Consider the following 14,413-nt stretch of genomic DNA (forward strand, 5'->3'; position numbering starts at 1 on the left):
CTCCAGTTGAGCTGGCCTGTGAGCTGCTGATTCCTCTGTGTCCACGTCCTATGTCCTCCACAGGAGAGCTAGTGCTACAGACACATGACACTGCATGTGGCTATTTGATGTGGGCTCTGAAGATCCAGCACAGGTATTCAGCTGTATTTGGCAAGCTCCTTTATCCACAGAGCCAATTTGCAGTTCCTGATTGGATGTGTTTGAGGCAGGTTTTCCTGGAGCCCAGGGTGGCCTTGAACATGCTGTGTTATAGCTAAGGGGAGCTGTGAGATTCTGATCCCTTTGTCTTCCCCTCCGGAGTGTGGGGATTCCCAGGGTGTGCTATTAATTACTAACCACAGTATCTCAGTGAGGTAAAAAGGTTTGCTTTAGTTAGTTAGTGTTCCTATTTTCATGATGAGATGTCATGACCAAAGGCAAGCTAAGGAAGAAAGGGTTTATTTGGCCCACACTTCCACATCATTAGTCTGTGATTGAAGAATTAAAGTCAGAGCCTGAATTCAAGCAAAGCAAGGACCTACGAGCAGGAGCATACAGAGGCTAGGGCACTGCTTACTAGTTCGATTCCCATGGCTTGCTTAGTCTGTTTTCTCATAGAACTCAGGGCACCAGCCCAGGGGTGGCCTCACCCACAATGCACTGGGCCCTCCCCCAGCAATCACTAATTAAGAAAATGCTCTACAGGCCTGTCTGTAGCCAGTTTTATGGAGATATTTTCTCAGTTGAGGCTCCTTCTTCTCAGATGATTCCAGACTGTCTTGTTGACATAAAACTAGCCAGTACAAGATCCATCTTACAGTTGAAGAAAATCAAATCGGGAGATATGAAAATCCTAAGAGCAAGACTGTTCAATGATGTAGGACTCTGTTCGGTTTCAAAGAATACTGTCTGCCCTGACTCTTCCACCAAATCCCACACCTTGGCCTGGCTGGCTCCTGTTTGAAAGACTCTGGCCTATAGTAGTCTGTGTCTCTGAGCACCAAGAACTTTAGCTGTTCGGCTGCCATGACTTCTGTCGGAGAGTCTAAGACTCCCTGTTTCTAAAATTAAAATGAAAAAAAAAAAAAGTGTGTGTGTGTGTGTGTGTGTACCACATGTGTATCTGGTGCCTAAAGAGACCAGAAAAGGACTGGAGATACAGATGTTTTTTTTTTTTTTTTTTTTTTGGTTGTTGTTGTGGGTTTTTTTTTGTTGTTTTTTTGTTAACTATTATTTATTTTATGTATATGAGTATACTGTAGCTGTCTTCAGACATACCAGAAGAGGACATCAAATACTATTACAGATTACAGATGGGGTTGTGAGCCACTATGTGGTTGCTGGTTAATTGAACTCAGGACCTTTGGAAGAGCAGTCTTAACGGACTCTTAACTGCTGAGCCATCTCTCCAGCCTGATACAGATGTTTTTTAAGCTATGGTATAAGTACTGGGAATTGAACCCTGATCCTTGGGAAGAGACCTCAGTGCTCTTAACTGCTGAGCTGTCTCTCTAGGCCTACCTGTGTCTTCTTATGCCTAAGTGCCTTCTAGAGATAATTTGCAGCCTGTACCAGTTAACTGTGTGTCTTAGGGCTTCATTGCTGTGAACAGACACCATGACCAAGGCAACTCTTATAAAGGACAACACTTAATTGGGGCTGGCTTACTGGTTCTGAGGTTCAGAATATTATCATGATGGGAAGCACGGCAGTGTGCAGTGAGACACGGTGCTGGAGAAAAGGCTGAGAGTTCCGCATCTTGACTGGAAGGCAGCCAGGAAAAGACTGGCCTCCTCAGGCAGCTAAGAGGAAGCTCTCTCAAAGCCCACACCCACAGGATCCAGCCAGGCTTCCACAGTTCAAATCATACTCAACAACAAAGCTAGGATAGCCCTGTAAGCCCCACTTAAAGCATTCCACTGTTTTCCAAATCCAAAGTCCCAAAATCCAGATTCTTCCAAACAAAAGCATGGTCAGACCTATCACAACAATACCATGTCCCTGGTATCAACTTCTAAGGGTTTTATTGCTATAAAGAGACACTATGACCAAGGCAACTTTTTTGTTTGTTTGTTTTTTGTTTTTCGAGACAGGGTTTCTCTGTGTTAGCTCTGGCTGTCCTGGAACTCACTCTGTAGACCAGGCTGACCTCGAACTCAGAAATCCACCTGCCTCTGCCTCCCAAGTGCTGGGATTAAAGGCGTGCGCCACCACTGCCCGACTAGGCAACTCTTAAAATGTCTTAAAAGAAACATTTAATTGGGTCTGGCCTACAGGTTCAGAAGTTCAGCCCATTATCATCATGGTAGGAAACATGGCCGCATGCAGGCAGGTATGGTGCTGGAGGAGCTGAGAGTTCTACATTTTGTTCCAAAGGTAAACAGAAGACTACTGGCTTTCTGGCAGCTGGGAGAAGGGTCTCAAAGTTCATCCCTACAGTGGCACACTTCCTCCAATAAGGCTACACCTAATAGTGCCACTCCCTGGGCCGAGCATAGTCAAACCACCGCACTGGACTATCTCAGGCTATACTCAACCTCTGCTTCTCTTTTAAGTGTCAAGGATTGGATCTGGACTCAGCTGGTGTGGAGCAGTTCTGTCATCTTTCCAGCAGAGGGCGCACTCTACATTCGTCAGAACTCCGGAAGCTCAAGTGGAGCAAGCCTGAGAAACAGATCTACCCCTCGAGGAGGAGAGAGGTGCAGTCTTTCAGTTCAATTAAAAGTCTATTTTAAAAGCCCTGTTCACTTTAGATTTATTATTGCTGTGCTTTTGTATGGACTCAGGCATGTGTGCTATACTCCTAGCCCAAACTTCCAATTCTTCTTTTTTCTTTTTTTTTTTTTTGACTTGTCAAGCCAGGGTTTCTTTGTGTAGCCCTGGCTGTCCTGGAACTGGACCTGTAGACAAGGTTAGCCTCAAACTCAGAGATCCACCCACCTCTGCCCTCTCTAGTGCTGGGATTAAAGTCCTGTGCTACCATGGCCCAGCCCATTTCTCTCCCTCCCCTTCTCTCCTCCTTTCCCTTTTCTCCTCCCTCCCCCTCCTCCTTTCTTCTCCTCCTCCTCTTCCTTGTGTGTGTATGCAGGCCCATGTGCATATGGTGGAGGCCAGAGGTGAATGTCATGTGTCTTTCTTCAGTACCTGCCCACTTGTTTTTTAAATATATGATTTTAACTTTGTGTTCATTGGTAGTTAGGTGCTAGTATGTCCATGTGAGAGTGTCAGAAACCCTGGAATTGGAGTCACAGACCGTGTGAGCTGTCATGTAGGTGCTGGGAATTGAACCCGGATTCTCTGGAAGAGCGGCCAGTGCTCTTGACCACTGAGCCACCTGTTCAGCCCCTACTTACTTTTTATTTATTTATCTTTTGACAATGTCTCACTATGTAGCTCTGGCTGGAAATTCACTGTGTAGCTCAGGTTGACCTCAAACTCAGAGAGAGATGCCCATCTCTGCCTCCTGAGTGCTGGGATTAAAGACATGTACTACCAAAACCTGCCCAATTCGGTTTAAAACAGGGTCTTTCATTGGCCTGGGGCTTGCCTTGGCTAGAAGCCCCAGGGATCCTTTCTCCATCCAGTGATAGAATTACAAGCATTCACAACCACTCTCCGCTCTTTTACATGGGAGTCCAAACTCAGGTCCTCAAACTTATGAGCCATATCCTTTTGTTTACCCAGGCTGGATTTATTTTTATAAATTATGTATTTATTTATTATTTAGTGTGTGTGTAGCGATTTGTGAGGGTTGGTTCCCTCCTACTGGGATTCCAGAGATTAAGCTCAGGTTACCAGCCTTACTTGCTGAGCCATTTTGCTAGCCCTTGGACTGGCTTTGAACTTTTGAAGTTCTTCTGTCTTCACCTTTCAGGCCTTGGAATTACAGAAATATACAAGTAGCCGGGCATGGTTGCACAGACCTTTTATCCCAGCACTTAGGAGGCAGAGACAGGCGGATCTCTGTAAATTCAAGGCCAGCCTGGTAGAGCAAATTCCAGGCCAAGGCAAGGAAACATAGTGAGTCCCCATCTCAAACAAAGAAACAACAACAAAAACCCCACAAAACGACAAAACCAAGAAGAAATATAAAGAGCACGCACTGGAGAAGCCAGGAAAGTTAAACACACAGCTTACGTCTTCCTGGAATGCCAGGAATGATGTAGTTTGGTGATCTTTGCTGTCTGATGAGGAAGGCTCTGCCTGTATCTCCCAGAATTGATATTTTTACTTATCCCAGGTCCTTTTCCCTGAATCTCCATCGCATTTAGACTGAGAGCCCATTCTTAGGAGTGACGCCACTTGTCTTTCACAACAGCCTGAGTGACAGCTGTGTTACCTTAGGGCCAGGCCAGTCCTGATACCCACAGGCATTATGTTCATCTCAGTCAGGCTCCCTAGACCCTAAATCTTGGGCACTATCTCTGAGTCAACGGCACCCATTCTTGTGACAGAAGCCAGATGTACTTTGTGAAGAATCTTAATATAAACATCTCTTAAATTGTTGTGCACTCAGGGCGGAGGTAATTCATACCTGAATACTTTTTTTCCAAAAGTGTTTTGTGCTTAAATATGCCTAAAGTAAAATGATCTGGGCCAGACTCTAGAGCTCCTCTGGTCCAGCGATGATTACAATACAGTCAGGTTGAGCAGAGTTTCATTCTTACCTCATTCTGATCCCTGATCACTTTTTTCTCTGTCTGCTGTAAAGCCTGCAGGGGAATCACTACAAAGAAACATGCCAGCACATGTGGCAAGATACTCTTTTTTTTTTTTTTTTTTTTTAATTTGGTGTTTGTATGTGCGTGTTTGTGCTGTGCACATGTGTGTACATGTGTGGCACATTGTGCTCACACATGCCACCGTGCACATGTAGAAATTAGGGGCTGGGTTTTCCTCCAAGGCTTTTCTTATATAATCCAGACATTTTGTGTTCTCTCTCTCTCTCTCTCTCTCTCTCTCTCTCTCTCTCTCTCTCTCTGCAATTATTTCCCCATGCCTACACACCTCCCAACCCCTCTCTCTGCATGGTGATTTTCCTGGCCCTGTTCCTTGAGGCCACCTGAGAGTTGCCACCAGTAAACCTTCCTTTATACATTTAATTCGACGTGAGTTGGCTTATTTCGTCATTAGAAAACCTATTACCTGTAGTATGCAGGCTCAAAGCCACGATGTGGTAAACATGTCACTGGGCATCACTCCGTCCTGTGAAGGTGAGAATGGGCAGAGGAAGAAGTCAAAGCTGTAATGTCCATCGCTAACCCCAACTAGCCTTGCAAGACCACAATTTATTCAGGTTGGTTCTCCTTCAGAGTGGTGTCGTTTGGGTGACTTCAAGTCATGTGCCCATGATGGGCAGGGTCACTTGCCCTGCTGCCTGTGTCCTGTGAGCTGCTCCCTTTCCTTCTCTTGCAGTAGGTGGGGGAGGGAGTTGCTTTATTTTAGCTTCTGCCTTCTTACACTTGGCCATATTATCTTGGCTGGGGGCTTCGCATTTCTATGCTGGGTGTCCATCCCCATTCCCAAGTGAGCACTCACGGTTTCTAGCTGTGCCAGCATCTAGATGCCTGGAATTCTATTTTGTGAAACCTGCAAGGTGGAATTCCTAACCCAGTGGAGAGGAGAGAGAACAGGCCCAGAGGTCTGCAGCCTTCTTGTCTGTAAGGACAGGACAGACTAAGCCAATCAGTAAGGATGGGGGGGGGGGGGGAGCTGGAACCCCAAACCAATGGAGTGTGACAGCCACAGTTTCTGAGAAAGTAGAGATTTGACCTTGCAAGTGCAAGTGGCCAGTGCAAGACAGAACAGTGAGTTCCAGTCTTGACTTCTTAGCTTGTCCCTGTCCTGAGCATGAGCTATGTCCTCACTGAGTAGCTGTGACCTCCGAGTGTCCCTTTAGACACTTTGACAGTGAAAAGGGTAATCTAGGGGCTGGCGAGATGGCTCAGCAGTTAAGAACACTGGCTCTTCTTCCAAAGGACCCAGGTTCAATTCCCAGAACCCACATGGCAGCTCAAAACTGTCTGTAACTCCAGTTCCAGGAGATCTGACACCCTCACACAGACATACATGCAGGCAAAACACCAGTGTACACAAAATAAGTTATTAAAACAAAAATAATAGAAAGGGCAATCTAGCATGCCACTTCTAGTGTCAAGGACCTACAGGGAAGCCACAGGACCCAGATGTTCAGTGTTCCTGGGAGAAGACAAGTCCTGGAGACCTTTCCTAGCCTTTATTAACCCTTTGGATTCCACCACCTGACAGTGATGCCAGACATCTCCCAATTGTTTGGCTGAAGCTACCAGGATGTAGACTGATTTTTTTCCCCAATCCAACTGGTCTGTGAGATTCCTTTCCACCTTGGCTTTCTCTCTTCACTGCTGGCCCTGAGTTTCCGGGGTCTGGACCATCTCTCTGTGGAGAAGCCCCACAGTGGCCCCCCTTTCACAAGCCACCATCACTTGGCTTCTGCTGTTGGCCCTTTGCGATTTTAAGAGTGAAGGCCCTACTCAAACGGTCGCTAACCCACAGCTGTCCTCTTCCTTCTGACTGAGCAGTTTGCAGTCTTGGTATCCGATTCCCCCGGAACCAGCCCTGTCCTGAGTCACCGTGGTTGGTGGCTAACCAGCCCTGTCCTGAGTCACCGTGGTTGGTGGCTAACTATTATATAGACGCCACTGTGTGCCTTGGTCAATTCACGACTCATGGCAACCCAGCGCAGGTGAGGGAACTGAGGCATAGGAAAGTGCTAGAAAACCCACAACTAGTCCACAGGAAACCCAGAATCCAAGGTAGTCTGGACCCAAAGGCCAGGCTCCTCATTGCTCTGCTGTGGGTCCAGCTGTGCTGTGGAAGGTCCCTGATTCTGGGCCAACTGGAGTCCAGGACAGAGGACAGAGGTTTCAGTCTTGTGGCTACCAAGCCATCCATGGGTCTCCCTTCCATCCTGTCTCCCTTCTCTCAACCTTTGTTCTCAGCACTCTTTTTTTTTTTTTTTTTTTTTTTTTTTTGAGACAGGGTTTCTCTGTATAGCTCTGACTGTCCTGGAACTCACTCTGTAGACCAGGCTGGCCTTGAACTCAGAAATCCACCTGCCTCTGCCTCCCAAGTGCTGGAATTAAAGGCGTGCGCCACCACTGCCCGGCGTTCTCAACACTCTTGTCTGAGGAAACCATCTCTCACTCTTAAAGTTTGATCCAGTTCTTCTAGGAGGCCCTCTCTTCCTGGGGTCTTAATGGTCACCCTCCACGGTCTGGACCCCTTGTTTTCATGACATAGGGACAATTCAGCTGCACCTTCAGCAGGCAGCAGCTTCCCAACATAAAGGGCATACACAACTGGGTCCTGTGCTTCCTCTTGGGGTTTAGGCTCCTGTTTCCTTTCAAGAACCATCTGTAAGGTGGAAGTGGTACTTGGTACCTCTGGGGACCAGCATGGAGCATCTTTCCCAGACAAAGGCCAGGTAAGCTGTCCTGGGCAGTGGGCAGATGAACTGCTTAGACCCTGAAAACAATGAGGATCTTAGATTTTTATTTTCAGAGAAGCAAAAAAATCTTGACTTCTATGTAAACTCTAACTTTAAAAATGTGAGCGACTGGACACAGAGAGACGGCTCACCGGTTGAGAGCACTGTTTGCTCTTGCAGAGGACCCAGATTCAATTCCCAGCACCCATATGGTGACTCAAAACCCTTTGCAATTTCAGTTTGGGAGGTGAGGGATCTAACACCCTGTTCTGGCCTCCGTGGGCACTACGTGACTGTGCTTATACGTAAAGCCAAATTACTTGTATGCGTTAAATAAACATTTTTTTTTTTTTAAAGAAAGAAATGGCTTTAAAAATATGTGCATCAAAAACCTCTAAAAGCCAAACCAATTAGTGGGCAGGGTTCATCCTCAGGGCCCTATCTGGAGACACATAGGAAAGTTAAACTGGGTTGGTGGATGGTCCCTGGCTGGGCTGAAGGTGGAAGGCTGTGCCAAGGGCAGGTTTGGGCTAGGGCTTTATCCATGATGAGGTCCTGGGTCTTGCCAGAGGTCGAGGCCATGGGTATGCTTTCAATTCTTGCTCCTGTACATAGTTTCCAAGATGCAAATGGCAGTTAAACATCATGGAGATAGTGTGGGCCGTGGGTATGGCAGCCAGTTCTGGCCAGTTTGAAATCTAAAGGCCTTACTCCATCCACAGTATCCTCCCACCTCTTTTCCGATAGATGGTTTGATCACCCTCCCTGGAGCCCTGTCCCATGTCATAGTGCATAAAAAGTCATTGTGTCCCTGTGTCTTCTGGCATTGGAATGTTTATGTTTGCATGGGGTAAGTGGAGTTCCTTTCTCGACTCCAAGGGGAAAAGGCCAGGGAGTGGGGCCCAGGGCAAGAGGAGACTTCAAAAGTCTGATTCTAAGCCTTAAAAGGATTACACAGGACCTACAAGTGTGCGGCCCCCTGTGAGGACTGATATAGTACTCGCTACCCCCAAACCCTCTCCTGCCTTCCAGAACCGAAACAGGTAGCTTGGGCATGGGGCTGAGGAACAGGTAGGTACATGTCCTCAGTTTACCTGTGGGCCCCATTGGTCCTTTTACCCTATTGTCCCACTGCATGGATAAGGGCAGAGCTTAGAAAATAAACGCTTGTGGTTATTTACTGAAAGGCAGGGGGCAGTTATCTAGTGTAGGGTTGGGGAATAAGTAGGGGGCTTGCTGGTCTAGTCACCATTGGGGCCAGTGCGGGCCCAGCGTGAAGTGAGGTGATGGGCCAGGTAGCGCATAGCTGACCGGATGCCTTCCATAGTACGTCTCTCCACAGACTCCAGCAGGTGTGTGACAGAGCGCAGGGCTGAGCCAGTTCCAGACATCACCCCAGAGGAGAAAGCTGACCTGGCACTGCGCAGGAGGCTGGCCACAGTGCGCAGGCGGGGACCCTCGTCCTGTAGCCTGTCAGCTGGAGAGCTACAGCCTGAGGCCAGAATGCCCATAGCCACACCCATGCGCGTGGCGGTGTCTGACCACACCAGGATGTCTGTGAGGGAGCTGATGGAGCTCTCTCCACAACCCAGCAGGCTGGTCATAGAACGCATGTAGTCATTCTCCACATCAGGCCTATACAGACTGGGGTCCAGAAGGTTCCTGCCCAGGGCCTCCTGGTGGGAATCTGGAGAGGGGGGTGGACTGCCTGATGGGGAGCTTGGAGCAGGTGGGGCCTGCGGGATCCTTGAGTCAGCAGCTAAATCCTCACTGGCCGGCCCTGGGGATCTCGCTTTGTTCTCAGGGTTTGAGGCCTTGACACCTTTAGCTTCCTGCTCAGCAGACTTGGTGTTAGTCATGGGTTCTGAGTCAGGACCACTGTTATCTGAAGGGGATGGGTCAGTAGCTCCCACAGAAGGCTGGACATCTTCAGGCAGGACAGATGAGACATCACTTGGAGCTATCTCTGGCTGCCCTTCTGGAACATTCGGCTTTCCTGATATCTTTTCCTGGGTCTGGGAGTCACTTGGGGAAACGGTCCGGCTCCAACTTGTACGGTTGTTTTCAGCTAGCCTGTCCCACACTGGGTTCTGGAAACCCACAAACCCTCTTAGGATACCTGGGTCTTGGGACAGCAGAGATGTGATCTCTTCAGGATTCTCCTGGCTCTGACTTGAAGTACCTGGGCTCTCATCTTTGACCCCAGCAGTTGATGTAGCCATGGAGTTGGCTGGCTCTAAATCTTGCCCTGTGGAAGTGTCTGTCTGAATGGAGGCCTGATCTTTATTCTGTCCCACAGAAGTGGCAATCTGCATAGATGCCTGGTCCTCGTCCTGTCTCATCAAGGTGGCAGTTTGCATGGAAGCCTGGTCTTTATCCTGCTCAATGACTGTGGTAATCTGCATGGACACCTGGTCTGCATTTTTCCCCGTGATGATGTCAATCTGCTTGGAGGCCAGGTCTTCATCCTGTTTCACGAAGCTATCAGTCTGAATGAAGGCCTGCTCTTCATCTTCCTCTGTGGTAATGATTTTTGCTGCAGAGTCTTGATCTACATCCTGTTCAGTTAGTGCTATGGCAATGTCTCCTGGTGGGACGTCATCAGGCAGGGAATCTGGTCCTTCGGACTCTCTGGGTGAATCTTCAGAGTTTTCATCAGCTTTGTTGTCCAAGGAGGCCTCGGGAAGATCATGTGCAGAACTTTTGTTGGCTTCAGGGTCTTCCAAGGGCTCAGTGGTCATCTATGCCCCCTGCTACTTATGGTGGTTGGGAAGGAGTGGCTTGGCCCTGCTAGGCTCAGTTGTCCAGGTGGTGAGGTCACAGGAGGTTGTGGGCAGCTGATGATGTCACAGGTACTTGTAGAGCAAGGGTCCTGAATGTCCTGAATCTGCTAAGAGGTTGTTCTGGCAGGCTGAATATAGGTGGTGTTGCATAGCCAGAGTTGTGGGTACATAGGAAATGAAGGATAGCTATCTTAGTTTAAGGTAGAGCTATGTAGGTAGGTGCAGATGCAGCCGCAGCGCTGTGAGAGGTTGTGGGAACTGTACTTTGGGGCATGATAAAGGAAGGTGATGCTGAGTTTGAATTAGTGGGTTTTAAATTTATTTTGGGGGTGGGGGAATCAATGTTCTTGTTATGCAGTTCAGACTGGTCTCCCACTCTGGTCTTCCTGTCTCTCAAGAGCTAGGATTACAGACATTTGCTATACCAGATTATTCCTCCTGCCACCTGTCTAGTCTCACTGGTGCTTCAGGACCCCAATTTAGCCCAGTCTTTCTTTGGGAGCCATTTCTCTAGCAATGCGGAGGCCAGAGTCTGGGCGGCATCTATCTAGTCCTTAGTGCTAGAGTTAACCTTTTTGACACAGGACAATCTACCTGCTCAACTGGGCTGGGAGAACAGGGCGCCACTAATGGGTGCAGACTCCAGGATAATCCTAAGACGAGCTTTGGTCCCAGATATACCCACTGTGCTAAGAAGGTGGCTGGGGATTGGGTTTGGATGAGTGTAGAGCGCTTGCCTGGCATGCTCTGGTTTCATCCCCAGCATAGAGGTTGGAGTGGATGGTTCCATTTGTGTATTTGTGCTCACCCTAGTTGCCAGGTTAGGCATAGTTCCTGCTCCTGGGGGTAAGAGGAGAAGCAAGCATCTGATGCCACTAGGGACCCCAGCATCCCTAGGGAGAACTGGGTCTATGTTTACATCTTCTCTCCTGGGGACAGGGGTGTGGGTCCATGTCTACCTCACTGCTGGACACAGCCTCTTGGAGAAGCAAATGCTGAAAGTTTGACTTTGCTTATTCCATGCCACCACCACCAGGGTAGGCGCTGGGCTGTAGGGAAGTGCGGAGACACCACTCTGGGGGTGAGAAAGCATTGTCTGAGAAGTGGGAAAGCCAGAGCTGGTTCAGGGGTCCCTGGGCCTGCAACGAGGCTTGGGGCCATGGGGTTCTCAGATCCTTAGGCATCCATGAGCCACTGGGAGGAGTTTCAGCACAGCAGAGAAAAGAGTCTGGGGGCCCATGGGCTGGGGACAGCATCTATTAGACTTGTCCCATGGGGTAATTGTTCTTAGCTTGGTGGAGGCAGGCTTGGTGGCAGTTGTGGCTGGAAGAGCAGAGAGGTCTTCTACTGGAGAATTAAGCTACGGCTCTGTAGTGGAATGTCTTCTCTATAGCTCCCCACTGCAGCTTTTGATGAAAAAGACAGTCCATTCTTTGATTCTAAACTTTGAAACTAAACTCTTTTTGATTCTAAACTGTTCTTTGGCTGTTCACGGTAGAAAATGGATGCATGCTGTATCATACCCACTTCTCAGGGTGAACCTGAGGTTAAATACCTTTCTTAGGGAGGAATGTCTGGGAAGAGGAATGTCTGGGAAGAGAAGTTTATTGGCTATGGCCTCTGGGCCTCTAGGTACCTCATTAGCATGGAGAACTCTGTTTGAGGCCTATAGGACCATAGGATACATTTCTTTATATGAGGAGTGTGGCGCGTGTTTCAGGCCAGGAATCTGACAGGGAGTAGGGAGTCGCCTAAGTCTCAGGTTGCCCATTGAGTCTCCGGGTCTTAACCTGCTCTACCTTACTTACCAAGCTTCCCGGCATGGTTTTACTGTCCAATACATGTGTGTATGTGTGTGTGTGTGTGTATGTATGTGTGTAAGCAAGTTTTTCAAGATCACAGGAGCAATCCCTGACTCTGGGATTTGCGTTCTGCCTGTCTGTAGTCCTCGAACTTTTCTGTTCTTGTTCCAAGTGGGGATAATTTAGTATACATGCTGCCGAGGTGGGCACAATTTTAAGGTTTATTTATGTATATGAGTACATAGTAGCTCTCTTCAGACACACCAGAAGAGGGCACCAGACCCCATTACAGATGGTTGTGAGCCACCATGTGGTTGCTGGGAATTGAACTCAGGACCTCTAGAAGAGCAGTTGGTGCTCTTAACTGCTGAGCCATCTCTCCAGCCCCCCAAGTGGGGACAATTTCCACTGAGCTTAGTGGGAAAGGGCACTTGCATCTAAGTCTGGTGAGCTGAGTCTCATCCCCAGGACCAACATGGTAGGAGAAAACTGATTACTGCATGTTGTGGTCTGACCTCTACACATGTGCCACACATGCACACACACACACACACACACACACACACACACACCACACACATAGCCAGAGCCAGAGACAAAGAGGAGAGAGACAGACACCGACAGAGTCACACACACACATACACACACACACAGAGCCAGAGACAAAGGAAAAAGACAGAGAGACACAGAGTGACACACACGCTGACAAAGAGACAGAGACAGGGAGAGAGACAGAGACAGGGAGGAGACAGAGAGACACAGAGAGCCAGAGACACACACAAACACACAGAGACCAGGAGGGAGACAGGGAAAGAGACAGACACATATACAGAGAGAGAGAGAGAGAGAGAGAGAGAGAGAGAGAGAGACAGAGACAGAGACAGAGACAGAGACAGAGACATATACACACATACACACACACACACACACACAGAGAGAGAGAGAGAGAGAAAGAGAGAGAGAGAGAGAGAGAGAGAGAGAGAGAGAGAGAGAGAGAGTCTATTGGGCCAGGTGGGTGGTGGTATTGGACCCTAAGATCCAAACCAGGGGACGCGCTCCCACAGAAACACTCATGGACAGGGGGTTCAATGCAAAAGCAAGAGGTTTAATTGATACCAGTGCACTGGGGTCCATCCCCCCCCCCACAGGCTAGAGGAACCCCGAGCTAAAACTAAGGGCAGTTTTTATACCGTTTTTCATGGAGCACAAGGGCAGTTTTACAATCATCTCTTAGACAATGTTATCCACAAAGGCTGATCCCACACCTGGTTCTCTGGCAAGTCATGTTTACACATTATCTTGTGACAATGAACGTTAGCTAAGTCTATCTTGTCCTAGCTCCTGTTTACCCAGGGTTATTGTGTTAAAGGCCCAGCTTCTTGATAACCTCTTACCTTAGGCCCTTCTCCTGGAATGTATGTGTAAGTCTTTGGAATGTGCTTCTCCCGGATCATGTATCTGGAGAAGTTAATTTTTTAAAGTTTATGTTGAGACCTGAGATTCCTACAGTGGTATAAGCCTTTAATTCCAGCATTCCTGAGACAGAGGCAGGTGGCTCTGTGACTTTGAGGCCAGCCTGGTCTACATAACAAGCTCCAGGACAGCCAAGGCTACATAGTGAGAAATTTTCTTTTAAAACAACAAAAAATAATCAATGGCCCATGGAGGGATGCTGTCCAGTATGGTAACTGGCTTACCATGCCTGCAGATGCAACCTAATGGCAGCTCTGGGTCATACTGTAAGTAGTGCCATCCCAGAGCACAGACTTCTCCATCCTTCCTGTGCTGCCTTCCATATCTCTCTTGATCCGCTCTTTCTCTGAAGTTATGGCTTAAATCTGTAATGTTCTTCTCAGGCTTCTGTTTTTGAACACTCAGTCCTCAGCTTGTAGGAGCGTGCTGAAGTCTGTGGAGCCAGGAGGAAGTGGGGCTTGGCTGGCACAAAGCGGTCTCTGGCACAGGGTCTTTGTAGGTCATGCTTACTCTGGGTTCCAGCCGTGCCCTCTTGCTTCCCATTTGGTGTAATGTAAACAACTGTCACCATGCCTTCCTGCCACAATGTCTCTGAAACACTGAAACAGGTCTCTGAAACGCCGGTCAGAACAAGCTTTTCCTTGAGTTGTCTCTGTCTTACAGTGTTCCTCTTCCTGAACCTTTGACTCCCTGCTCTCCTCAGCCCCCTCCACCTAATCCTGAGAGGCTCCACTCCATGGGAATTGAGTGGAGCTTTATAAAGAACTCTTCAACAGGGTGTGTATGTGTGTGATATGTGTTGCATACAGGGGTGTGTAGCAGTGAGTACATACTTCTTTGTAAACACAGGCCACAGGAGGATATGAGTCATTCTGCCCTGAGGCAGGGTCTCTCACTGAACCTGGAGC

At 48.3% G+C, this 14,413-nt stretch overlaps 1 protein-coding gene across 1 annotated transcript; it reads right to left on the reverse strand.

Moving 5' to 3' along the window:
• Positions 1-8,645: 8,645 nt before the first annotated feature.
• On the reverse strand, positions 8,646-10,211 carry Tex44 (testis expressed 44). The gene has a single exon (XM_034521051.2). It carries the CDS (start codon positions 10,186-10,188, stop codon positions 8,689-8,691), a length of 1,500 nt encoding a protein of 499 aa, XP_034376942.1. The 5' UTR covers positions 10,189-10,211; the 3' UTR covers positions 8,646-8,688.
• Between the last annotated feature and the right edge of the window lie 4,202 nt (positions 10,212-14,413).

The sequence above is a fragment of the Arvicanthis niloticus genome, chromosome 17, assembly GCF_011762505.2.
Source record: "Arvicanthis niloticus isolate mArvNil1 chromosome 17, mArvNil1.pat.X, whole genome shotgun sequence".
NCBI classification, from domain to species: Eukaryota; Metazoa; Chordata; class Mammalia; order Rodentia; family Muridae; genus Arvicanthis; species Arvicanthis niloticus.